General features: G+C 44.8%; 1 protein-coding gene across 1 annotated transcript in view; it reads right to left on the bottom strand.

Moving 5' to 3' along the window:
* RYR2 (ryanodine receptor 2) overlaps positions 1-13,520 on the bottom strand; it is a 389,249-nt gene extending 375,729 nt beyond the window's left edge. The window contains exons 1-2 of the mRNA XM_037037343.1: positions 13,509-13,520; positions 13,093-13,212 (exon numbers count right to left, since the gene is read on the bottom strand). Coding sequence (XP_036893238.1) covers positions 13,093-13,212; positions 13,509-13,520 — 132 coding nt within the window. The remainder of the gene's footprint in view (positions 1-13,092; positions 13,213-13,508) is intronic.
* Between the last annotated feature and the right edge of the window lie 12,753 nt (positions 13,521-26,273).

Here is a 26,273-nt window from a genome sequence, read left to right as displayed (position 1 = left end):
AATAGGATTTTAAAAAGCCAAATGAATTGGTTAACTGTTAAACCAGATACACCAATATTAAGTAATGTCCAAAGAAGGAAAATCAGTTAAAATCAACCAACATTTATTGATCACCTACTTCCTTCAAAAACACACTGAGTACCAGATACAGGATGAACCAGATGCTATCTCTGCCGGCAGGTGGTCCCATGACTATTATTTCACAACGATGCCAGAAAGTAAACATAACAGGACAAGCAGTTCTGCACCAAGAAGCACTGTGTAAAAATTCATTTTGACTGACAGAAAAAAGGAGGGATGGGAGGAGGGAGGGGGAAGCAACAGCTAGGGAGACACTGCTGCTTTTGCAGGAAGAGGGGGGATGCACGGAAACGCAGGGGGCTTCACTGAGGAGGCTCAGGGCCGGCTGCCTGGGGCGACAACAGGCCTTCTTCAGGGAAGGCTGTATGTACAAGGGTGTTCTGGGGGAGAGAGAACAGAGCACACACAAAGGTGTGTGTCTTCTAGTCAAGTCAATTGGCGAGACTGTTGGTACCTTCAGGGAATCTTCCTCATGTCCAAATGTGCAAATTAGCGAGTGATGACAAGGAGCTGCTGCTTGCCCAACCTCTAGTCAGGCACCTCGGAACCCTCTTCTTGACCAGGCCTCCACCTCAGTTTGTAAAAATGACAAACCGGACACCAATGACCATGTCCATCCTTTCTCTGTCACTAAGAGACACGAACACTCACAGAGTTTCTAACAGCTCAAGGCCACACCCCTGGGGTGGCCCCAGCCCCCCCCCCCCCAGAGTGCCTGTCTGAGAAAGCTCAAGGCTGCCAGGGAATTTTGTGTTTGTTTAGCCAGCTCCTATGACAGTCCCCTGCCCACCCTTTCTTAGACCAGGTCCTAAAGTGGCCTTACAATCGTGAATCCTTCTCTGTCCCTTTGAGATGTACCTGTACCCCCTGCAACTCAGGAGTGTCTTTCTCAAGGATCTGAAACCCGTCCTTAGAAATGTCATCATCGGGAAGGGTGGGGCTGCTATCCTCCCGTTTCCTGGGAGGATAAATCCTACGTTCTGTGGCCGCCACTGGCCCAGTCCCACACACGGGACCGACCCCGGCTCACGTTGCACTCCCTGACACTACGGGGCCCCTGCTCCCCATCCCCTCACTCTCCCTTTAGAAGACCCGGTCACCTCTGTACAGATCAAAGTGGAGTTCACTTCACCCTGGATTCTTCCCTGTTGCAGATGAAAATCTGTCCTGACCACTTAAACCAGCGTCCGGCTTCTTTACCTTTGCTAGCAAGACACAGACCAATGCCACCCACTGCTCTCCAGCTTTCTGGAGACAGTCACTCTCTGTCCCTTTCCAACACACCTGTGCTGGCTCCCTGGCATGGAAGGGCCCACCGGAGGGCCCGCCCTGCCCCCAGCAGGATGCCCACGCATCCCTGGTGATGGACAAATGCTTCTCCGGTTCCTTTGTCCTTGCCCTCCTTACAAAACACTCCCTCCCACATCACACTTGTTCATCTATATGATTTTACTCACTTATTCTGTCAAACACACCCACTGACTTATTAAAGACCATCTTCCGAGGAGCCCCACTCAAATGCCATGCCTCCACCTCCACCGAACTTCACTGACAGCTCCAGCCACCCTGCCCCCAGGCAGGCCTACCGGGTTGGCGCGGCTTCTCCTTTAAGAATGTAACATTTGCCATGTGCTCTACAAGGACAGACACACCCTACCGTCTGGCCTACTGCCTGGTTCTCTTCAGCCCATGGGCTGGAAGTGGCTGTTAGGTTTTTAATGGGTGAAAAAAAATCAGAAGAAGAGTAAATTAAATTTTATGACACATAAAGTCACAAATTCAAATTTCAGCATCCATAAATAGTTCCGGGGAACATGGCCATGCTCACTGGTCTGCGTACTGTCTGACTGCTTTCATATCGTTGTCAATGTCTGATGTGAGTAGTTATAACAGAAACGTACAGCCCAGGAAGCCTGAAGTAATTACTGTTCAGCTTTCTACAGGAGGAGCATGCCCACCCCTGTGTAGACCACCCTGTGCTGCAGCCATGTGCACTCGGCAATGGTTAATCCCGTCCTCAGACTGGGAGGGAGGAGAGGGAGCAGGCCCCACCACACCACTCAGTGCCCAGGCACCCACTCAGTTCAGTCAGCGCATTGGAAGGGCATCTCCTCCCCACACCTGGACCTGCTATCGTCACAATAAATATTCCGGAGTCAAATCTCAGTCCCCACCTCACCTCTGCCCGTGCCCTCAGGACTTATCCGTGAGGACTCTATCTTCCAGAACGCAATGGGCCCTCACTGGCCCAGCCTCCAATTCCCAGGCCACTGACGGAGTTCTGAGCCATGCCAGGAAGCACCAGGACACTGCAGCTCACTTTGCCGCCAGAGGAAGGCAGGTGACATGAATGCAGGCCTCTGTCGGTCCTTCCTTTGTGTTTGAGGAAAACATGGTAAATTCCAGGTGGGTCTTTCTCCCACTGGCTCTATCTACCTGACAATCAGATTTCAGATCACGTTGTTTTTCAGTCTTCGATTTCAGTGTTCTGAGTTTTCATCTCGTGTCAAGGAAGCACAACGGGAAATCCAAAGCTCATCTTTCACAACAATGAAAATTCTTTTAACTCTAAGATATTCTGAGAATGAGTCTTTAGCACACACAACAACGCATGGAAGCTGTATTATTCTGGAATTCCACAAAACACTCCCTACCTTGGGGATTCCAACTGTGTCACCCTTGTCCTACGATGTCACCAACCCTGTCCTGACCAGGTAGCAGCAACAGTGAAGGTTCAACACTGAGAAGAACTATTTCCACACAACATATAAGTTATAATTTAACAACACAGCTCCCTTCTGGCAAACAGAATAATCTGTCAAAGACCATGAGACACTTCCTTACAACACTTGGGTTCTACCAGGATGTTAAGTATGCAATCATTTATTGACACACTGCACACTCGTTCGTTGTTAGGGCATTTCCTTTCTGCCACACCCGGCACCCTCTTTGTCTTCCTCTTTAAGGACTGGCAAAGAAATAATATTAACAAAAGCACACTGGTTTTGGGATCAATAACCAAATATGGCTATTGATCATTTCTAGGTTTTTTCCCCAATCACATTAGTCTTTCCTTTTCCTCCCTGCTGCCCCCCAAAAAATTATTTAAAAGTCATAACAAAGTAAACAGAACAACAGAATTGGTAATATTTTTGCTTTATTACTTCAATTAATTTTTAGGGGAAATACACTTAGAAACAAGTATCTGTTATTTAAAATGTTTCATAAACTCTATTTTAAAAGTGATTCATATCACTCAGCATTTATCTTATACTGACATTTTTATTATTCAAAAATTCTCAGTTGAATAAGAAGGGCAGTTCATCTGGAATATCACAACTATTATGCATCATTAATATCCTAATGCATTATTTATGGTGGTGAGTAATACCCTGCAATGAGAAGTCACCAAGGATGAAATATTGCTCTATCATGATCCATTACGAGAGGAAATACTTTTAATTACAGTTATACCACCGAAGCTGAAGAAGCAGGAAGAGCCCGGAGAGAGCTCTATCCCGGGCTCACCTTCCTGTCCAGAAGCATGATGACACCAAGTCTTGGTTTACACGTACAGTGGACGTGAGCCATCTCGGAAACACAGATCCATGGAAGCATCAGGCTGAAATGAACCCTCTTACCTGCTCTGCACAGTGTCTGCACAGAGAAACACCAGGAAACGATTCTTGCGGCATTCAGGTTATTAAACAAAAGTCCTTCTACTTCCAAGGGATTGTCTGCTTCAAGGGACCACATTATGACAGTCAACAAATGATTTGCCTAAGACTATTACTGGTCCCCTTCCAAGTTCATATACACTTGAGTTTGTGTGTGTGCACTGAGTGTCATTCCATGTGTGTATGTGTTTCAATACACCTTCCCATAGGTCCACATACATGAAGGCTGCTCTTACTCTGACCATATAACCAGCTTAGTGGATTTCTCTCAAAAATCCATTTTTGCAGTAGTTTCCATGGACTCTTTTGGGATTCTTAATCGAATCCTCTGCAACTGGGGACAGTTTCCCTCTTCATATCCAAACTAAGTCTCCATGTCTAATTACATCTCCTACCCCCAACACCAACCCACACAACAGCGACACCGAACATCCTTCATTAAATTATGCCTAATGCTAACCAGCTGCGTTCCCTGTAAAGTGGGGCTGAATTTTAAATTACAGTGTGTGTGTGTATGTGTGTGTAAAATAATGTTAAGAAACTATCCCTCAATTCCTATTTTATTATTGATTTGAAACAAAGGGGCTTTGAATTTTGTCAGGTGACTTGTCCTTATTATCAGGGGTATCCAAATCATTTTTCCCCTTAGCCCTACTAACACGAAACATTGTATCAATAGAGCTTTTGGTATTGAGCCACCTGGATTTTTGAAATAAACCACATGTGGTCATCATGTAAATTTTATGTTTTAATGCAACACTGGATTTTTAAAAGTATTTTATCTCAGATTTCTGTACCAATATTAAGTGAAATTGATCTATAATTTTCCAAAGTAATTTTTAATATTTTGTAATCCACATTATACTCCCTCAATGAAATGAAATTTTGGAGTTTTCTTCTTTTGCTACTCTATGGTATAATTAAAGCAACCTTGTTAAATAACTAGAAGTTATCTGACCTTGCATTTCTTCTCAAGAAATTTTTACTACTTTTTTTATTTTATGATAATTATTCTATTTAGACTTTCTGCAGTAAACTTATTTTTCTCTGAAAATGATACATTTCATTAAGCTTTTCAAATCTACTTGCATATAATTGAGCAAATGTGCCCTCAAAAATTAATATCCTCTATTTTAATCATTATCCATCTCCTGCCTTTATATAAATTCAAATATGTGAGTATTTGTGCTTTCTCCCTTTTTCTTGATTAATTATGGCTTGACTATTGGTTTTTTCCAAAGAAACAAAATTTTAACTAACTCATTAATTTCCTTTTTATCTTTATTAATTCCATCCTGTTGTTTTCTTTTGATTACTTTGTTTTTCTTTTTCTAGTTTTTTATCTGGTTGTTAATTTATTTTTATTTTTATTTTTATTTTCATCTGAGAGCATGCTTATTGATTTTAGAGAGAGGGGAAGGGAGGGAAAGGAGGAGAGAAAAACTGATATGAGAGAGAAAGATCCATCATTTGCCTCCCACCTGTGCCCCAACTGGGAACTGAACTCACAACCCAGACATGTGCCCTGATGGGGAATCAAACCCACAACCTTTTGGTTCATAGGAGGACACTCCAACTGACTGAGCCACACCAGCCAGGGCTAATTAATTTCTTTTGAAATTTTTATTAATATATCCATTTAATGATAACAATTTGACTCTGAAAACTTCCATAAGTTATATCTCACATATTCTAAAACAGCGTGTATTCATTTTAACTATGTTGAATAAATTCTTCAATTTTATTTGATATTTCTCGTTTAACCCAAATTTTATTTGATAGTGTGCTTTTTGACTTTAGCTACAGGAACTTCTGTGTCTGTTTGGCCTTTTTTTGAAAAACTGATTTCTAGTTTTATTCCATTGTAGTCAGGTCTATAGTATCCCTACTCTTGGGAATTTCCTCAGGTTATCTCTGTGGCCTAAAATATGGTCAACATTATTTAATGTTGTATATGAAGCTTGAAAATGTATAAGTTTCTTTCAGATTTAACAAAGACCAACCTCATCAACCTTTTATGCTAAATACTTCCCTTATTTTTTCCAGTTGAAGTGTGCTCTTTCTCCTATTATGTAGGCAACACACACACCAAAGAGAGAGCCCAGTACGGGGCAGAACTGCGTGTGTGGGGACGAGACACAGCGGACGAGCAGGGGGAGTGGGGAGGAGCGCTGTGGTGCCCTCAGGTGAGGTGAGAGGTCACCGTTGCTTCTGCAGCTTCCTTGGCAGCTGGGTCAGTTGGCCCTGGCGTTTGTACCTCTAACGGCTCGACCTCTCCCCAGCTGCAATCTGACCCCTCCCCAGCCCTTGCCCGTCACCCCTGCTCAGTCCAAACTTGATTCCCAGCAACTGCTCCACAGGGCCGGCTTTGTCTACAGGATGCCTTACTTGGCTACTTTCAACAACTCACCAGCCAGGACTGCTCCAGGGACAGCCACCCCCACCTTGCTTCCCGAGCTCCCCGTTTTTGGCTTCCCTTTTACGTGGGCCCCATGCTCTTCAGTGAGCACTTACTGCCGGGGTTTGTCCCTCAACTTCCGGCCCGACACTTGCTGATACCACACATGGACCGACTCATCCCCTAGTTTGTTTCACGGTCATACTGTCTGTGAGTTTGGGCTTGTCATCTTCATAGCTCTATGTTTATGTGGAGATCAAAGAGATTAAAAACTGTCCTAACCCTGGTAACTTCTCATTTCTCCTTAAACTTTGAATAATAATAAGATGAGTCTGGAGGTTCCAGTCAAGGAGGGGGAGGTCAACTCTGTGCTCACCTCCTCCCACTGTCACACCCAGATCACAGCTGAACTATGGAACAACCCACTCTGAGAACCACCTGAAACCCAGGTAAAGAGAAGTCCTACTGCCAGGGATGCACAGAGGAAGCCACGTTCTGGCTGCTAGGAGGGGCAGACATGGGAATCGGGCTGGTCCCACCCCGCCTGAGGCAGTTAAAAATTGGGAGGGATATCTCTCGACTGCAAACATGCACCCTGAGGAGTGAGGAGTCCCAGCCCAATGCTAGGCTCCCCAGCCCAGATCACTGGTGCTGGAAAGAAGAGCCCGCACAACATCTGGCTGTGAAAACCAGCTGCGATTCTATCCCACCAGGTGAGATGAAGGGTTGCTGGCATCCCAGGCACTTCTCCTAAAGGGCCAGAACACAAATGCACTCCTTGATGGACAGTCACCTTGGTCTCTAGAAGAAGAACAGGGACTACAGGGTGTCAGAGACCTACAGGCAGTTGTGTGACTTCAGAACAAAGGCAAAAGGGCCAGCAGCCACTGTCCCTATGTTGAGCCATCCCCCACATAGCCAACTCTGACTCTGCAGAGGGATGCACAATCCACCCCAGTGATTCCCTGACACCTTGCCCCACCCGGCTCACCAACAGCTCCAGGCTCTCTCAGTGGCTGAGCCTGATAGGCAGCTGCCTGACTGTGGTAGGTATCAAGGTGGCCTTTTGCAGAGTGATCACAGGCCTAGTACTGGGGACAGCCAGCCTCAGTTCACAGCATGGACTCTCTCACACCCTGCCAGGTCTAACACAGACAGCTATAAACCACAGACCACTCTGCAGGTACAACCAGGCAGCCCCAGGCTGGTCACAGGCAATGGCTGATTTTGGCCTGCAAGGAAGTCCCTCCAAAGAGTTTCCAGGACCAACACACCCAGTGGCTGGCTCCAGACTGCAGCAGAGTGCCACTCAATTAGGTCCCCAAGTGGCACATCCCAAGTGTGGTCCTGGCAAACACCAGAGACCACAGGGTCAAAATTTGTTTCATGTGGTCAGCCCCTGGAGAGCAGCTTATATGCTATTATCATGGCCGATCCTCACAGTCAGTCACTATCCTACCCATGGATATGCCAATAGCAATAAAGGCTCAGCTACAACAGGAAGGTTCACACAACCAACTAAAGGGGCACTCCTGGAGCACCTGGCTCAGGTGACCGGGGGGACTGTGACACTAAACCCCACAGGACACCTACTATATAAGGCTACTCTACCAAGACTGGGAGACATAGTAGGGCCACCTAATGCTTAGAAACATACAGGAAGCAGCCAAAGTGAGGAGACAAAGAAACATTCCCCAAATGGAAGAACAGGAGAAATCTCCAGAAAAAGAGCTAAATGAAATATGGAGGCAAGCAATCTATCACATGCAGAGTTCAACACAATGGCTATAAGGATGCTCAAGGAACCTAGGAGAAGAATGGATGAACTCAGTGAGAACTTAAAATGGAAAGATGGTAAGCATTAGAAAAGGACACAGAAATCATTAAAAAATTCTAAATGAAGGCTACAATAACTGAAATGAAGAATATACTAGAAGGAATCAACAGCAGGTTAAAAGAAGCAGAGAACCAAATCAGTGATTTGGAAGACAAGGTAGCAAAAAACACCCAATAAGAAGAGCAAAAACATAAAGAATTTTTTTAAATGAAGATAGTTTAAGGAACTTTTAGGACAACATGAAATGTACCAATATTCACAACATTGGGGTTTCAAAATGAGAAGAAGGAAAGCAAAATATTGAGAAACTATTTGAAAAAATAATGACAGAAAAATTCCCTAATTTGGCAAAGGAAACACAAAAACAAATCAAGAAAGTGCAGAGCCCCAGACAAGATAAACCCAAACAGGCCCACACCAAGAACAGTGTAATTAAAATGGCAAATGTTGAAGACAAAGAGAGAATCTTAAAAGCAGCAAAAAAAAGCAGTTAGTTACCTACAAGATAACTAACAAGCTCCTATAAGACTGTCAGCTGATTTCTGAACACAAACTTTGACAGCCAGAAGTGACTGGCACAAAACATTTGAAGTGACAAAAAGCAATGACCTACAAGATCACTCTAAGCAAGGGTTTCATTAAAAATTAAAGGAGAGATAAGTGTTTCCCAGACAAGAAAATAACTAAAGGAATCCATCACCATCAAACTAATATTATAAGAAATGCTACAGGGACTACTTTCAGAAAAAGAAAAAAAACATAAATATGAATAATAAAGTGGTAGTATGTACCTATCAATAATCACTTTAAATGTAAATGGATCAAATATTCCAATCAAGAGATACAGAGTGGCTGAATGGATAAGTAAACAAGACCAATAATATGTTAGCTAAAAGAAATGCACTTTAAATCAAAAGAATGAAAGTAAAGAAATGGAAAAGCTATTTCATACAAATAGAAATGGGGGAAAAAGCAGACAAAGCAGACTATAAAACAAAGGCTATGAAAAGAGACAAAGAAGGACACTACATAACATGAGAATATGACCCTTGCAAACATTTATGCATCAAACACAGGAGCACCTACATACGTCAAGAAAATAGTGATGGACATCAAAAAAGAGACTGATGGTAATACGGCCACAGTAGGGGACTTTAAGATACAGTTGACATAAGTGGATAGGTCTTCCAGACAAAAAGTCAACAAGAAATGGCAGCCTTAAATGACACACTGCATCAGAGAGACCTGATTGATATTTTCAGAGCACCCCCAAACAGAATATACATTTCTTTCAAGTGCACAGAGAATCAATATTATTTATAACAGCCAAGGTAAGGGAGCAACCTAAGTGCTCATTAATTAATGACTGAATAAAGATGTGGTAAACATATACAAGGGAATATTACTCGGTCATGAAAAAGGATGGGTATTACCATTTGTGACAGCATGGAAAGATCTAGAGAGTAATATACTAAGTGAAATAAGTCAGTCAGAGAAAAACAAATACCACAGATTTTATTTATATATGGAATCCAAAGAACCAAATAAACAAACAAAATGGAAACAGATTCATAGATGCAGGGAAAAAAATTGATAGTTGCCAGATAAGGGAGAGGTTTAAGAGCTGGGTGAAAATGGTGAAGGGATTAAGTACACACTGGTGGCCACAAAATAGTCCCAGATATAGAGTACAGCACAGGAAGTATCATTGGTAATACTGTAAACATTATGCGTGGTACTGGGTGGGCACTAAACTCATCAAGGGGGCCACTTCATAAATTATGTAAGTGCTAACCATTATTGCTATACACCTGTTATCTACTACAAAATACTGATACCGAATATAACTGAGAATTTTTTTTAATAGTAAAAGAAATACCCAAGGTGGGTCTGTCTGATCATGACTGGTTGCTAAGAGCAAAAGCTCCTCAATTCTAAAATACAGAAACAAAGAAGGAAGGCCACTCCTATAAAGATCACACAACAGATTTGTACAGGGATGAATTATGAGTAACTAATGAACACATCATCAGATTTAATGTTTACATTTTCTGCCATAAAGTCTGTGCTGGAATTAGAAGCCATCATCATTCAGACTGAAATCGGCCTGAAAAAATACCCCAGGAGCACGAACCAGTCTTCTGACCAGTCCGGCTTTTGATTAAAAGATTCTATAGCTTAAGACACTTCTGGGACCGTTTCCAGGAACAGACACATAATTAGCAGTCACTGACTACTCGCGGCCAACAGCAACTCTTGTCTCCCAACCTTTGTAACAGACGCAGCAGATGCTAACTTGAGGGCGAAAAGGGACATCTCTGCTTTTCTACCAATAAAAGTCAAATCCAGGCTTACATATTTTAAACATTAACTGAAACCTAGAATCACTCTTTGTTATTATAGAAAATAGACTATCTTATAAAAAATTGAACTGGCCTAAGATGGTGGTTCCCTTTCAACCTTAACAACCTACTAAACTTTAAGTTATTAGTTCAAGGCACTACACTTGGTACTGAAAAGCAAGAAAACAAATGAGCTATGCTCCAGTCCTTGGAATTGAGAAGCCGGTGCATGCATCTGGGAGTGCACATACAGATTTTTCTGGAAGAGAAGGTGGTGCAGGTATTTCCAGAATTAAGCTCAACTGGCAATACAAGAGAAGTGTAAACAGAGCCTTAGAAACACTGAGAGGACTCAGGGCACTTGGAAAGCAGCAACCCAGAAGAGGGACTGTGTGAGACAGGCTTCAAGCAGCATAAGCACCTGAGCAGGCAGGGTCCAGGGTGAATATGTGTCAGGGACAGAGGCAAACAGAGATATAAGAAAAACTGAGAGTGGGGGACCTTCAAGAAATCTGACTGGAGGACAGAAAAGGGTGTTTATGTTGTAAGAACTTCAAATAAACAGTGCAGATAGGTTTATTGAACTTCAGTTGTTCCATAGTTTCAATAGTTCATCCTACATGCAAATTTTCAGATAAACCAGAAAAGATTAAGACATGATGACAACGACGAAAATGGTTAAAGTGGTCAGTTCACAGGCATCAGCCATAACTACTAGAGAGTTAACTACCACGAGAGAGTCAGCCACCCCGGCAAGGCACTGCGCAGCTGGAATGGATGCCTGCCCTGTCCCAGCATCTTGACCGCCACAGGATGTCAGGAGCATTCACTCTCTGTGTTGGAACCGGCAATTAAGGTGCGGGGCCAAGAGAGCAGCAGCTGATGCGTGTTCAATGTCCTGAGGAAACTCAAAACCAGCTGAGGTCCCAGCCAGCATAAAATATCCCAGACCATGGGGCAGGAGCCAAAGAGTAAAGCACGCAACATTTTCTTTTCAAGAAGAATGTTGTTTTACATGTAGGCTCCTGCTGAAAAAGTTTATTGATGGACCATGAATTAAGAATATTTTCAGCCCTGGTTGGTGTAGCTCAGTGGATTGAGCGCGGGCCTGCGAACCAGAGTATTGCGGTTTGATTCCCAGTCAGGGCACATGCCTGGGTTGCAGGCCAGTTCCCAGCAGGGGACTCATGAGAGGCAACCATACATTGATATTTCTCTCCCTCCCTCCTTCCCTTCCCCTCTAAAGATAAATAAATATTTTTTTAAAAAAGAAGGAGGTCAATATAAAAAAAAGAATATTTTCACAACTGACACTTATCACAGTAGCTTTTGTAAGAAGAATGCTCAACACTTACCAAATTAAACATGAATCTAAGCAGGGCCACAAAATGCACCGCGTTTTCCCATCCACTATTACACTGTTGATAATGTTCCTTGGCATGAAATTATGACGAGCAATACACTTAGTATACCCACTGCTCAGCACTACTTCTCAGACTGGGCAAGAGGGTGTGGCATGAAGAAAAGTGTCAGGGACTAGGCCACGTGGGAGGAGCCACTGCTCACCAGGCTGCTCCCAGTCACAGGTAACGTTCCCCGTGGCTCACCTGCCCTCTCCCAGTGTCCCGTCTGGGCAGAGGACATGACAGCCATTGTTATGCACACTCTCACAGTGACATGTTAATGAGATCATGCCCGTCAGGACTCTAAATGAGAAAGTGCTGCACAAAAGATTAAACTCACTGTTCTCCAGTTGATTTCCTACCCCAACACCTCTGTCTCCTCTAGTTCCCTCCAAGGGGATGGCTGTGAATGTGGCCCAACACAAAATCGTAAATTTACTTAAAACATTATGAGAGTTTTTTGTGATTACGTGTCTCAATGTATTTAATGTGTAGCCCAAGACAACTCTTCTTCCATTGAAGCCCAAAGATGCTGAAAGGTCCGACACCCCTATAACACAATCTGATCTATCAGCACATCTGTAAGGCCCCAAAGCACATGCCCCAGGCCCCATTTTCCCACCAGCCGTGCTTCTGGTCTGAAGACTACCGGTCCTGCAGGCACCACCCCCTGGCCTTGCTGCCCCTGCTGCTCTCTCAGACCCTCCCGTCCACACACACAGCCACTGCAACCCGCTTCCCATGGCCTGCCTCCCTTCTAGGGAGAACCTCACCTCCCACCCTGCCAGGCAGGCCCTCCACGGCAGGCCCCTTTGAGACTTCACCTGCCATGAGCAGCCCATGCAGCTGCCGGGGCTCCCGGCTGCTCCTTGAACACCAGCAAGCACAGCCCTAACTGGGGCCCCTCAATCACCTGGTTCCTCTTTCCAGAACAGCCGAGAACTTAGTGCTGCTCCCTCCCTAGTTTCATTCTCTTTTGCTCCACCACCACTGCCACGGGCGGGCCTTCCTGCCCCAGCCTCCATGACAGGGTACATCCTGCCTCACCACTCACACCCTGTCACTCTGCTTTTCTTGTGGTCCCAAGTTCCAAAATCACATCACTTATTTACCTGTGTATTTGTCTGCTACAACATAACATCACGGGGCAAGGACCTTTCCATTCCCGTGAATAACTACATCTGAGTTATCAGCAAAGAGCAGGGGCTCAATTAAAATTTGCCTAAGGAAAAGCATACCCAGTTTCCGCATCCACTCCAGGTTACATATCCCAGAAAACAGCAGCATGCCCATCAATAACTCCAACGCCACGAGCAAACCCGACTGTGTGAATGGGCTCAAGGGCTCAACATACCTTGGAATTCGAGGTGGACTCCAGGAAACAGAGCCTGTTGCCAAATCCTTCGGCTGCCAAACAGAGCTTCTGCTGCTCCTTGTGGGCGGCCGCCGTGCACTGCAGCACCACCTCGTCATCCTGCAGGGACAAGAGGGGACACCGTGAGATGACGGACAGGACAAGTCTGAACCAGATCTACAAGAACACACTGGTGCATTTCAAACACCAGAGAAAAATGCCAAAACAATTATCAAAAAAAACCCCACAGAATTGATTCATAGAGTGCATTTCCTTATGAGAAAGAAAAGTAACGCGGGAGCGGGGCAGTGAGCGGTTGCTGCCATCCAAGGCAATCAATGGAGTTCTCGCTATAACGCTGATCCCCAGAGGCAGCCTGCATATGAAATACGGACTCTCACGGTAGCACTCCTCACACTCTCGGCCATCAAGAGCACCAAGGAATTATCTGACGTACTCCTAGGACATTAAGAACCATCCAGAGTGGAACAGACTCTGATAGCCATACGCACACATCATTGCAGAAGTAATGCAAGAACACAGGCAGTAACAGGACTCCTGGGTTTGGAGGGCAAGAAAAGTCATCTTTGCTACCCCACATTGGCACTGATCATAACCATAATGATCCTGGTTGCTCATACAGAGAGCCCTGGCCAGGTGGCACAGTGGGCTGGAGCATCATCCTTACACCAAAAGGTTGAAGGTTCAGTCCCAGGTCAGGGCACATACAGGAGGCAACCAATCAATGTTTCTCTTTCACATCAATGTTTCTCTTTCACATCAATGTTTCTCTGCCTCTGTCCCTTCCTCTCTCTTGAAAATCAATATCCTCAGGTGAGGATTTAAAAAATGGACGGAGAGATGATTTGCTATTTCAATCCTCTGAAACCCAGTTTCCGACCAGTTAATCCGGCAGGACTACAGGAAAGCCTAAGCAGGGAAGACGGTAGGTGGTGACAGTCCTGGCAGCCTGAGCAGAGATGCTGGGGTCAGCAGCATCTGGACCCCCATCGCCAGGCCCACTGCGCAGGTCGGGTGACCTCGCCAACTCGGACTCTCCAAAACCTAAGATGACACGATGCACTCTACATGGCGACTGATGTGCCCAAGGCACCAAATGGACACCAAGTGGGAGACACCACCATCACTTTTTAACAAGCGTCTCACTTTAACAGATTCTAAGTGGCAAATTCCTAAAAAGTCAAACCATTTATATTTTGACAGTTCAACCTCCAAGAAACAGGACACTTAACATAGTAGAGAAAGAACCATTATATTTACTGACCCTTTCACCGGAATCAGGGGAAAGGGACACAGATGTGCATCCGAAAAGCCCCTCACCATAGCAGCAGAATGGAGGTGATGAGCTGCGATAAATACTTGCAAGCAGCAAGCACACCTCTTTGGCTAACCTGAAGAATATATCCGTTGGAAAAGTGCAGCTCTATTTGTATTTGAAACCCATATCATGCATTTGCTGTATTTCCCCCAGGGCCGCAGCAGCGCCTGACAGCGCACTTACAGCAGCAGTCACAGGTGAGGCCAAATCCCTCGGCAATGACCTCCCCGCTCTCCCACCAGGTGCCCGGTCATTTCCAGTGCACATTCCATTGTTACCTTAAAAAAGGCTTTCAGTTTAAAAATTGCATTGTTGTCACATGATGAATACAACTGAATATTACTTCATGCTCAGTGAGGGTGTAATAAAAACTAATGCGGTCTTTGTCGCAGTGTGATAACAGAGCTGCTTGTGCCAGCGGGCTCCAGGCCTCACCAGGGCCTCCTCTGGTCTCAGCTACTGGGACCAAGTGTGCAAACTGCAGTCCTGGTGCCTTCCGATGCTGGAGGCTAAATACAGTGAGTAACCAACACATTAATGTACTCATTGAAGACACTCTGGGAATGAGAATAAGAGACTATCTCGCAAGGATACAAAGATAGGGAGACGAACAATGGTACTCAGGAAGCTTGGAGGAGAGCGAGGGCTCGCCATATTTACCAAAAACAGCGGCACAGGCCAGTCCTAGATCCATCATGCAATCCTCACTCAGCCTGTAATACAAAGACTGCCCACACACACAGATTTTCGGGAAAGCGAGGCCCACAGGAACTGGCCACTCGCAGAAGGCTGACCACACTTCCTCCCAGGCACTGATCATCAACCTGTTTATCTCCTGGGGTGGCCAAAAGGTTCATGTGACTTTTTTGCATAAGATGCCTCTAGTAGTGCTCAGTTGTCTTTAACTTCATTCAAAACAATTTGGTTAGATGGTATTGTCATATCAGCATGCATTTAAAAAACAAGTTATCAGCCCTGGCTGGTATAGCTCAGTGGATTGAGCGCGGGCCTGCGAACCAGAGTATTGCGGTTTGATTCCCAGTCAGGGCACATGCCTGGGTTGCAGGCCAGTTCCCAGCAGGGGACTCATGAGAGGAAACCATACATTGATATTTCTCTCCCTCCCTCCTTCCCTTCCCCTCTAAAGATAAATAGATAAAATCTTTTAAAAAGTTATCAAAATCAGCAAATTTGGGGGTAGCCATTTTAATACTGAAAATGGAAGAAAATGTGATATTTTGGCATATTATACTGTATTATTTCAAGAAAGGTAAAAATGCAACTGAACTGCAAAAAATGATTTGTGCAGTGTATGGAGAATGCGCTGTGACTGGTCAAACATGTCAAAAGTGCTTTGCGAAGTTTCGTGCTGGAAATTTCTCACTAGACAGCGCTCTGGGGTCAGGCAGACCAGTTGAAGTTGATAGTGACCAAATCGAGAAATTAACTGAGAACAATCAACGTGTTGCCATGCAGGACACAGCTGACATATTCAGTGAAAATATCCAATCAATGAAGTTATTGGTTAAAATGAAAAATGTGTCTTATACTTTAGGGGAAAAGCAATACTGACCAATTGACCAACCCAGCGGATCTAACGTCCTCAGCCCTGCGCTGCTTTGAGAGGCTCGCCTGGTTTTTGCTGCGTTTGCTGCCTGGAGAAGCCCTTCTCCATCACTGACGTGCACCCACCACCTGGGGTCTGGCCAAAAGGCAGATTCTGACCTGTGGGTCCTGGGTGGCCCTAAGTCTGCACTTCTAACTGGTGCTCAGGATGAGGGAGCCAGAAGGGGGTCCGAGAGCATGTGGAGCCCAGGTGAGATGACAGCCGTCTTTTGTGAGACACTGGAGCCATCAAAAGAGTACTGAAATAAGCCCATGGACGCTGGGCAGACTGGAACTGAGAGCACGTGGAGATGGTTCAGATACTGGTGCACACGAACCATGCAAGGGAAAGAACAATGTAATAACACGCTGAACTCCCCTATGAAGTGAATAAGCCAGCTCCCTCGTGCAATGCTTCCCTCAGCCTGTGCCCGCACATTGTCCCCACACTGTCACAGCTGCCTGGCCAGACAGCTTTGGGTTCTGGGGGGAGAGGCCGTGGCTGTCGCTTGGACAGTGATTTCACAATGGAACCCAGCCTGGCACACTCACCAGCACTTCCAGTTTGTCTGGGAGCTGTTTTTAATGACCTTTCAATACAAAAAGGGGTTCCTTTTACACAGAAAGGAAAATACGCTGACCACCGATGGACCGAACCCCAACTCACGAAAGGCTGCCTGCTCCCTTTAATTCACTCCTCATTCATCTCCCAGCGCATTCCTCCTCCAAGCTGCTGTGTCCTGAGAACCTTCTGACTATGTATCTGAGAGCTTCTGAGAAGCATCTTCACCTCTTACTACATCCCATGTGCAGTAAATCTGGTTGTTGTCAGCAGACACTTGTGTGCATAAGGACACAAACTTGATACACAGAGACACACATACACACAGGCACACATGCAGGCTCTGTTCTCTGTTCCCAGAACAAAGACTCGACACCACTGGTACTGACTGGCTCCAAAGGTGAGTGCCGCTCAATGAGTAAACAAGGCAAGTTTGTCCACCTGGGTCATAAGGTCTCTGATGAATTAGGCTTTGCTACCCGGTCCTTGCATTTCAGTGGCATGTGCCATGGCTGTGCCTAAAGGCCTGAATATACCCAATAACCATCCTGATTGTCTTAACCCACAAAAACTAAAGGTGCCCTTTTGTACATTTTGCTTTTGAGTTTCTAGTTCCCCATATTCTAGTACCAAGGGCAATAAATTTTTATTCAACTCACAAGAAATCATATTCCACGACCAAAAAGCTAAAAATGAATTCTGTTTATATTCTATTGTTTTTTTTAAATTTCCAAGGCTGTTAATTAATTAACTATGAATGCCTAGCACAGAGGTGTCCAAGCCACAGCCTACAGGCTGCATGTGGCCCAGGATGGCTACAAATGCAGCCCAACACAAAATTGTAAATGTATTTCAAAACCTTTTTCTCGATCATCAGTTCTCGTTACTGTTTGTGTATTTAACGTGTGGCCCAGAGACGCCATAAGGATGGCATCTTCTGTTCCTAGAAACACTTGACTTGGCACCATTCCTTATTTTAAAAAACAAAGAAACAAATAAACTTGAAGAAACAAAATCACTACTCTGTCTTCATGAAAACTCTGAACCAATAGATACATTATCAAAAAGAAGTATGTTAGAAGAAACTTCATGAGCAATCAGATCAATGGCAGCACTTAAGAGGGAGCAACATGCAAGGTCACCCAGTCCTCTGGCCTCTGCCCCGTCGATGCCTTTCCCAGCCACCCTCACCACCACCCCCACCTCTCACCAGACATCTTCGGAACCACTGAGCAGTTTCTGCGCTGCACGCCCTTCCTGGTGGCCCTGAACCTGAGGCCGCACTCTCAACCTGAGTGTACTGCTTCCCCACTTACAGTTTTTTTTAATGGCTTCTAACTGCTCTAAGGAAAAACCAAAACCCTTTAGCCTGCAAGGCCCTGCAGTGCATGGCCGGGTGTCAGCCAGCCTCCCCTGCTCCTCCAGGCCTGCTGCACCTGCCACTGGACCTGTCCCCTCTGGCTAGGATACGGTCACCATTCACAGGCCCACTTGAGCATCCTCTCCAAAGGTGAGCCTTCCTGAGTCACCAGGCCACCTCAGTGCATTTGCTCCATGCCCCACACTCCACAGCGCACTCAGTAAATGATTACTCATAACCCACTTCATAATCGCTCATAAGCCTGGACTGCCGTGCGGACAAATGGAGCTGCTTTTAGAAGCATCTAGGTAAGATCTCATTTCATTTGTGACCAAAGCTGCTACCGTGGGATCCCACCGAGGGGTTTCCTGGTTACACTCAGACAGGACACAGGGGAATGTGGGGAGAAAGTCATTGACCCTGTCCAGTGCACTGATGAGAGATTCTAACATATCACAAGTACCTGCTGCACCAACATATAGGCCAGCTAAAGCACTGGGAGAAAAGCAGTCCAGTCCTGCATTCTCCTCCCATCTCCACATAAACATAACAAAACTCTGATTATGTGAGTTTCCACATACAATCTAAGCAAATCAAACAAATAATACTCTTGAAAAGTCAAGAAATGCTTCAGGAACTCTAGTCATTAACAAGTCCCTCATGTCACACCAGGTACCTCACTCAGACTTGGCATTACACTTGCCTTTCAAGGCCTTTGTCCAGGTCTGGACTTGCCATAATGGGCTGGGTCCCTCAGTCATGTCCTGGTCCATTTCCACCATTGGCTCCAACCGTAAGACCACCATATGCACTCCACCCTATGGCTGTCTGCTGAGCCAACCAGGTTAAACTCTGTGGAAACCAGACGTCCAATGAATGTACATGCTTTCATTAGAACCTGAGGCGATCACATCACCAGCCAGTCTGGACCTAGAAAATGCTCCATAAATATAAGTTTGGTTGCATCCCTTCTGTTAGATGCTCCTATATTCTTCCTGCAACCTTACAACCCTTTAGAGCCGATACCTATTACTTAGGGTGTGGGGGGAGGGGAGCCAGCACCAACACACTGCGTTCCAGGCAGTCGGCAGGCAGCAGATAAGACATGACTTCTGTGACATCGTGCCAGGCCTGCTGCAATAGGATGACGTGGACCATAAATATCAAATGACAACCTCAATGGCTTCTTTCAAACATTATTCACCACGGAAGAAATATTTACTGAGGACATCATACATGCTAGGAAATCTTCTCAGAGCCAGAGATAAATCCCTGAATAAATAAAAGGACCTAAACTCATTACTAGGCTTATGCTCTGGCTGGAGAAGAGAGACAATGAACAAAAACATGATAAATTGGTAAATTATGTCAGAAGTGAAAAGTTGTATGAAGAAAAATGGAACCGCGTGAAGAAGGTCAGGAGCACCACTGGGGTGGGGAGGATGAAGTTCTGACAGGCCCACAGAGGGCTGATGTCAGAGCAGACACCTGAGGCAGGGAGGGGTCAGCCATGTGACTGTCTGAGGTGGGCGGGAGGGGCCACCACTGCAGCTGGAGCAGAGGAGGCCTGAGGAGCGTGGTGGCCAGTGGGCTATAGACCATGGGGGTGCTGCATCAGGAGGGGCCTTGAGCCCAGGGCAAGAACTTGGGTTTCACTGAGGGATCGGGGAGCCTCCAGGTCCTGTACAAACGCAGCCCACAGGGAGGTGAGGAAGAAACAGGGAAGACTCATGGGGGTGACCGCAGCCCCTCGGGGTACATGACGCTGACTCAGACCAGGATGGGGGTTGTGGGGAGAAGCGATCGAGTTCTGGATGTTCTGCAAGTATTGCATCCTCTTCTGTTCCAGGACTGTGATAAAGGGTCAGAAGTTTATCTCATGTATTCCATCATATGACCAAATAAAACGTTATCTATATGATTTTGTTTTCTTATAGTAAGTATGCAGTTATCAGAGCAAACAAGTTGAGACAGTTTCAAAAAAAGCAAGCCCTTATTTTTACTCTTGCATGAAGTCTGTATTTATTCGTTTAAAAACTGCAGGCAGCTCTCTCAACTGGCACATTAGGGCAAGACCATAGAAATGGCTGTGCAAAGCAATCTTTGAGAAAATTGTTGATTGTTCTGTTACCTTCAAAACTTTTTGTGCAAACATTTAAAATTTTTGCTTAGTATCAGTTATAAAAATACAGAAGAGCCCTGGCTGGTGTAGCTCAGTGGATTGAGCGCGGGCCTGCGAACCAGAGGATCGAGGTTCGATTCCCAGTCAGGGCACATGCCTGGGTTGCATGCCGGTTCCTTGCAGGCTAACTACCAGCAGGGGACTCACAACAGGCAACCATACATTGATGTTTCTCTCCCTCTCTCCTTCTCCTCTAAAGATAAATAAATAAATAAAATCTTTAAAAAAAAATACAGAAGACATGAAAAAACATTTCTCCAAAGAAGACATACAGATGGCCAATAAACATATGAAAAGGTGCTCAATGTCACTAATCCTCAGGGAAATGCAAATCAAAACCACAGTGAGATACCACCTCACTCCTGTGGCAACGGTTATAATAAGTCAACAACCAACCAGAGCTGGAGAAAATGTACAGAAAGGGGAACACACATGCACTGTTGGTGGGAATGCAGCCTGGTGCAGCCACTATGGAAAACAGTACAGGGGTTCCTCAAAAAACTAAAAATAGGTATACCATATGATCTAGCAATTTCATTTCTGGGTATTTATCAAAAAAAACAAAAAACTAATTAAAAAGATAAATGCACCCCTATGGTCATAGCAGCATTATTTATAACCAAAACATGGAAGCAACCTAGGTGTCCACTGATAAACAGATAAAGAAAATGTGATATGTGTGTATATGTGTTTGTATAATGGAATATTACACAGCAATGAAAAAAGAATGAAATCCTGCCATTTGTGATAGCATAGATGGACCTAGAGGGTTTTATGCTAAGTGAAATAGCAGGCAGAGAAAGATATATACCATATGATCTCAATTACATGTGAAATCTAAAAACGAAAAATCAAAATGAACAAACAAAACAAAAACAGACTACAGAAACAGAGACCAAAGGGATAGTTACCAGAAGGAAAGGGGTGGGGGGAGGGTGAAAGGGAAGGAGGAACATAAGCAATAATATTGTGACAAGTTGGCATGGAGACACATGATTTCTAGAGTAAGTGCAGTGATCAGACTATAAGGAATAAAAGTGTCAAATCGATATACTGTACACCTGAAACTAATATGACTAACATAATATTACTATACAAACTATACTTAGATAAAAAAATTCGAGTGCAGCGAAACAAAAAAAATAGTAAAACAAAGATTTGTTTCATTCACTATACTGCAAAACATTAGAAACATTGAGAATTTTAGAAAAGAATTTGACTATGAAGTTGAAAATATACATGCCTACAACTTGACAACTACATTCCTAAGTAAATCTAACAGAGAAAACCTTGTTTATTCACGTGAAAAAGATTATCACAGCACCAAAGTCATGAGTTAGAACGTGGTGCCAACTGCGGCATTCAGCAGAAGAGGCCTGAGGATGAAAAAATTATTGAATTATGTACTCTTAATTTTCACATATTTAAACAGGATTTACAGACTACCTAGAAATGTTTTCCAATCTTTACAACAGTATACTTGAATCCACCACTTAATATTCATAGCAAAAAAAGAAAGTTAATCTACAATTATGAATATGTTTACATTTAAATTTAATTTACATATTTCAGTTGCCCCCTTCAGTTAAGAAATTTGAGATGATTCCAATAAAGAGTATATAAAAAAGTATTTTGACATCTGGGATTCAATGGAAAGCCAACTGCCACTGAATAGATATTTCAGACATAAACTTTTGAGTATTTCATAAGCTCTGTATAGGAAGGGATTTGTGAAGACATTAAACAGGGTGACTTGTAAAAGCCAAAACTACTTCCTGGGAAGTACTGTGAATTCTCCCCAGACGCCGCCAAAGGGCCGCTGAAGGAGAGAGAGGTGGGCAGTGCAGGCTCCCAGGTTCCTTCTGAGGTTCCTCCCACCTCTCAGGGTTCCAAAAATCTGGAATCTTATTACCTGCAAAATCACATCTGCAGGAGAAAAGGCACAGAAGCTGGAAGGAGACTTGATTCTTGCTGAAAAATAAAGGGTTTTACTCTGAGGCTGAGGTTACTTCAGGAATTTCTAGAAACAAAATGTTGGAAGCCATAACGATCAGGAAAAGGAAAGCCCAAAGCCTTCCCTGTGAGTTCCCAGTGGTCATACCTAGCACTTCATGTCTGCATGCCCAGCCCTGACTATAGGACTGTTTCTTGTGTGTCCTCAACAAACGCTTACCAACTGAATTCAAGACCTGTCCCTCTGAGCAAATACAAAGATGTATAAAGTCATCTAAATACAGAATTAACTCCAAATGGTTTGCATGCAACATAAAAGTAGACAAAGACAGAAAGCTGAAGTGCAGCCCATCACACTCAATCAAGAAAAAAGAGGCAGCATTTAGTTTTTCATTTTAAATTGTTTCCTGTGTGGTACACCTAGGAGGGTGGCCTGCTAAGTACAAAGATGCAGAGGACAGCAGGATGAGCCTTCCCAGAGGGTGGGAGCAGACCTTCAAAACGAAGGCAGTGGGAGTCCAGTGTGCCCAGGGTGAAGCGACTTCCTCTGGGCAGCTGGAAGATTCTGGGGGCCTGGAGGATGGAGCAGAAAGCTAGTATCCCTACAAATATCAGGCCACTTATCTAGAGTTTCCTCTAAAAAACCTTTTTAAAACTTCCTAGTTCTGTGGTATTCTCCAGTAATTATCTTAGTGGGAGAACACCCCACAGAACTGTCCGCCTGTCCAGAAGGGTGCATGTGCAGGTTTCTGTCCGGGGGTTAGAGCAAAGGCCCCCTGGGCCCCCATGCACCACGCACCCTCTGACAGAGCATCACATTCACCTCTGAGGGGCAGACAGCATGCTTCTCGACATGTGGCCCTGCAGTGAGCACTGCTAATGGATGAGAGTCACTCTGAAGCTGCAGCCTGGACCTGAGCACTTCCTAACTAGCTACCCTGAACCACTAGCGATACCACCCCTAAGGACCACTCTAAGGAACATATAGATGTTTTTTAAATACAGCACAATACCCAGCAAATACAAGCTAGAAATATCAAGGCCAATGGCCACTCCACTTGACTGACATGTACACATGCTACGTTCCACCACGTGACACGCACAAAAACAAGGTGGACATTGATCAGACATTCACCTGGTGGAAACACAGTGCAGGAAGTCACCTAAAAAGGGCCATCAATAGCTAACAAACAATTACTGGTGAGATGCAGAGAAAAATAAAAGGCCATCTAAATACCTAAAATGATCATTTATGGTACAACAAATTTCTCTCCCCAAAAGCACAAAAACTTCTGTTCAACTGATGGAGTGTAAGCTCGTACAAGGAGGAATTCGGAGAAGGATAAAGCAATCCATGAACCTCTAAGAACAGCCTAAATGCCAATTTAGTGAAGTGCTCCCACTGTAAAATTAAACCTGTGAGCATGAAAATGAATTGGAGCCCTGGCACCACGCACTGACTTGCAGCGTTGCTGGGAAAAGAGAAATCACCCTGGGCACATGCCCCCTATCTGCAAGGTGGGGCTTCTTCAGCCTCCACTCTCATTCCCTGTAGGCCTCCCAGCTTTCTCCTTCAATATCCTTATCCCACGGTGCAAAGCTGATAAAAATACCAGTTCTGCACCGCTTTTCTCAAACACCCCGTGGATGACGCAGTAAACGGAAGTGTCTTTGGTTGTGGAAGTATCATTTCCTGCTATGCTGGCATTCAAAGTTTTCTCTCCCCATCCATGTTGTCTCATGCGCTGAATGTTTGTGTCCCCGGAATTTACCTGTGAATGCCGGCAGTGATGGTGTTAGGAGGGTGGAGCCCCCGCGAATGGGGTTAGCATTCTTAACAGAAGAGGTCACACAGAGTCGGAGCTGGCCCCTTCCGCCACGAGAGGAAAGGAGGAGCGGTCTGCACCCCAGGACAGGGCCCTCACCCCAGGCTGGCACCTGATCCCCGACTTCTGGCTTCCACAATGAGGAGAAATAAATGCCTGTAGTCTGTCAGTCAACCAGTCTGTGGTTCTGTGTCACAGCCGCCCAAAGAGCCCAAGAAAGCATGCAGGACACAGCAGGTGCTCCCTATCCCTAAAATCAATTACTTAGAAACAAGCTACAAGACCTGGTGGGAGGGCCTGGGGCACAGAAAGGCTGGACAGCACAGTCTTGCTCCCTCGGGCCATGGCCGTGCTGCTGCTGACACAAGAGCTCGTACTGGCCAGTTGGGTCCACGTGGCACAGCTTTGGACCCTCCCAATGCCACACACAGCCCCCTCCCTGAGGGACACAAGAAAGCATTTTCTGTAACCACAGCCTCGTGCTGTGTTGTGGAGAGATTACCAGTCTCAGCCTCGGAGGAAACCAAATGCAGGAAAGGTGTGACACTTACTTTAAGAAGCCTTCCCACCCAGTGCTGATGCTGGGCTCCACACCACGGACCCATCTACAGCTAAGGACCAGACAGGAAATCTACTGACACTGTTTTAAAGAGCATGCATTTGCTTTAGCCGCCTCTGTTCAGCAACACATTTAACTGGCTTAAAAAAATAAACACAGAAAAACAGATACCAAAAACTGACAAAAACATATAATTCTTTGATTTTCTTTCTATATAAGGCTGCTTAAAGACAAAGCAATTCAATCAGCAACATAACAAATCTCATAATCCTCACTCATCACACTAAAATCATCCTTTTCTTAAGACTACCACAGATTGAACTTGTTACAAGGAAGAGCGAGTACACTCCAATCACACGCAGCTGTAATTTTAGGAGCATCGTTTCAAAAAAATACCAGTACACAAGTGACTTCTACAAAGCCAACTGTGAGGGGCAAGAGCAAACCAACATTTGATAAAAATAAATAAATAACTTATATTTTTAAACTGGATACATCTCTATTTTCAATGGCAATTCCTTAAAGTACTTCCATTTGGAAAAAATTAATATAGTTTTGAGACTTGTTTTTTTATTTCAAGTGATTATTGGGTGTTGCTTTTGTCTTTTTCCTAAAACAGTTCACTGTTAAATGATTTGATTGATGAAAAGTCTAAAATTACCACAACTGTGCTATGAAGGGAAGAGGTTTAAGTCAACCTCCTCTTTTAAATAAATCAAACACCAGGGATAACATCAGAAACACTTATTTTAAAAGGCATTCAAACTATCACTAAGGTTCCATTTCGCCCTCTCCACTCATACTAGTGGAAACTAAGGCTTGGTTTTTTTCATAACTCAGAGTTTTTTTCCGGAATAAATCAAATACAGTTGCCTTTCACAATCAACTTTAGCTATTTTTCTCAGGGTGATGTGGAACTTCCACACTGCATTGTAGGAGCCAGGTACGATAAGAGCCAGCTGCAAGTAGAAATTCCAACAGGATGTAGTTAGGCCCCCACCCCAGAATGTAGTCAGTGTACAAGGCCAGTCAGGCATGAAGCTAGATAAGGAGAATGTGGAAGGCCAGTAGGAGGGAAAAAAAAGAAAAATATGTTCTGCCTTCCAACAAGAGGGTCCCACCAATGAGTAAGGAGGCTATTGTTCAATGGCACCAATCGCTAACAGCCACATCTGCTTCTGTATATTGCTTGCTTGCAGTATTCTATAAAAACCCTTTAGTCTGTAAGCCAGGCGCGACTTCCATATTGTAGCTCTGAGGAGCTACGGTGACTCCGGTCACAGTTGGGGAAGTTCGCCCCTGCGCAGGTTAAAAGTTTGGCCAATAAATAACATCTAAATGCTCTAAGTGCCTGGACATTTGGTTACTCGCTCTTCGAATGTAACATGCATCACTTTAAAATGAAGAGCACACCCCGACAGTAAGGGAAGCAGCTGCCGGGCGAGGAGGCAGAGGGCAGCACAACACGGAGTAGGGCAGAGAGACCGAGACACCCGAGTGGGAGCCAGCGGGCAAGGGCGGGTGTCTGCGGGGTAGAGGGAGGGCTCCTCGGGGTTGATTTAAGCTGATTTCACCCTTCAGCTTAAATTGGGCACAGGGAAATCTTCAGCGCAAAGCCCTTGGGTGTTCATTGCATCTCACTGTGTTCTGAGCAGCACACGAATCCGAAGACTCTGCCTGCCCGCCACAGGCAGCCACTGAGACCCAGGTGACCAGAGTGCCAGGACAGAGCTGACTCCACCCCAAGGAAGCCCTGGGGCCTGCATCCACGGGGCACCTCACACACAGACCTCTA

Source organism: Sturnira hondurensis, unplaced genomic scaffold (assembly GCF_014824575.4).
Source record: "Sturnira hondurensis isolate 20B ecotype Veracruz unplaced genomic scaffold, ASM1482457v3 Scaffold0022977, whole genome shotgun sequence".
NCBI lineage: Eukaryota > Metazoa > Chordata > Mammalia > Chiroptera > Phyllostomidae > Sturnira > Sturnira hondurensis.
The sequence above is the reverse complement of the archived record's forward strand: the minus strand, read 5'-3'. Positions and strand labels throughout refer to the sequence as shown.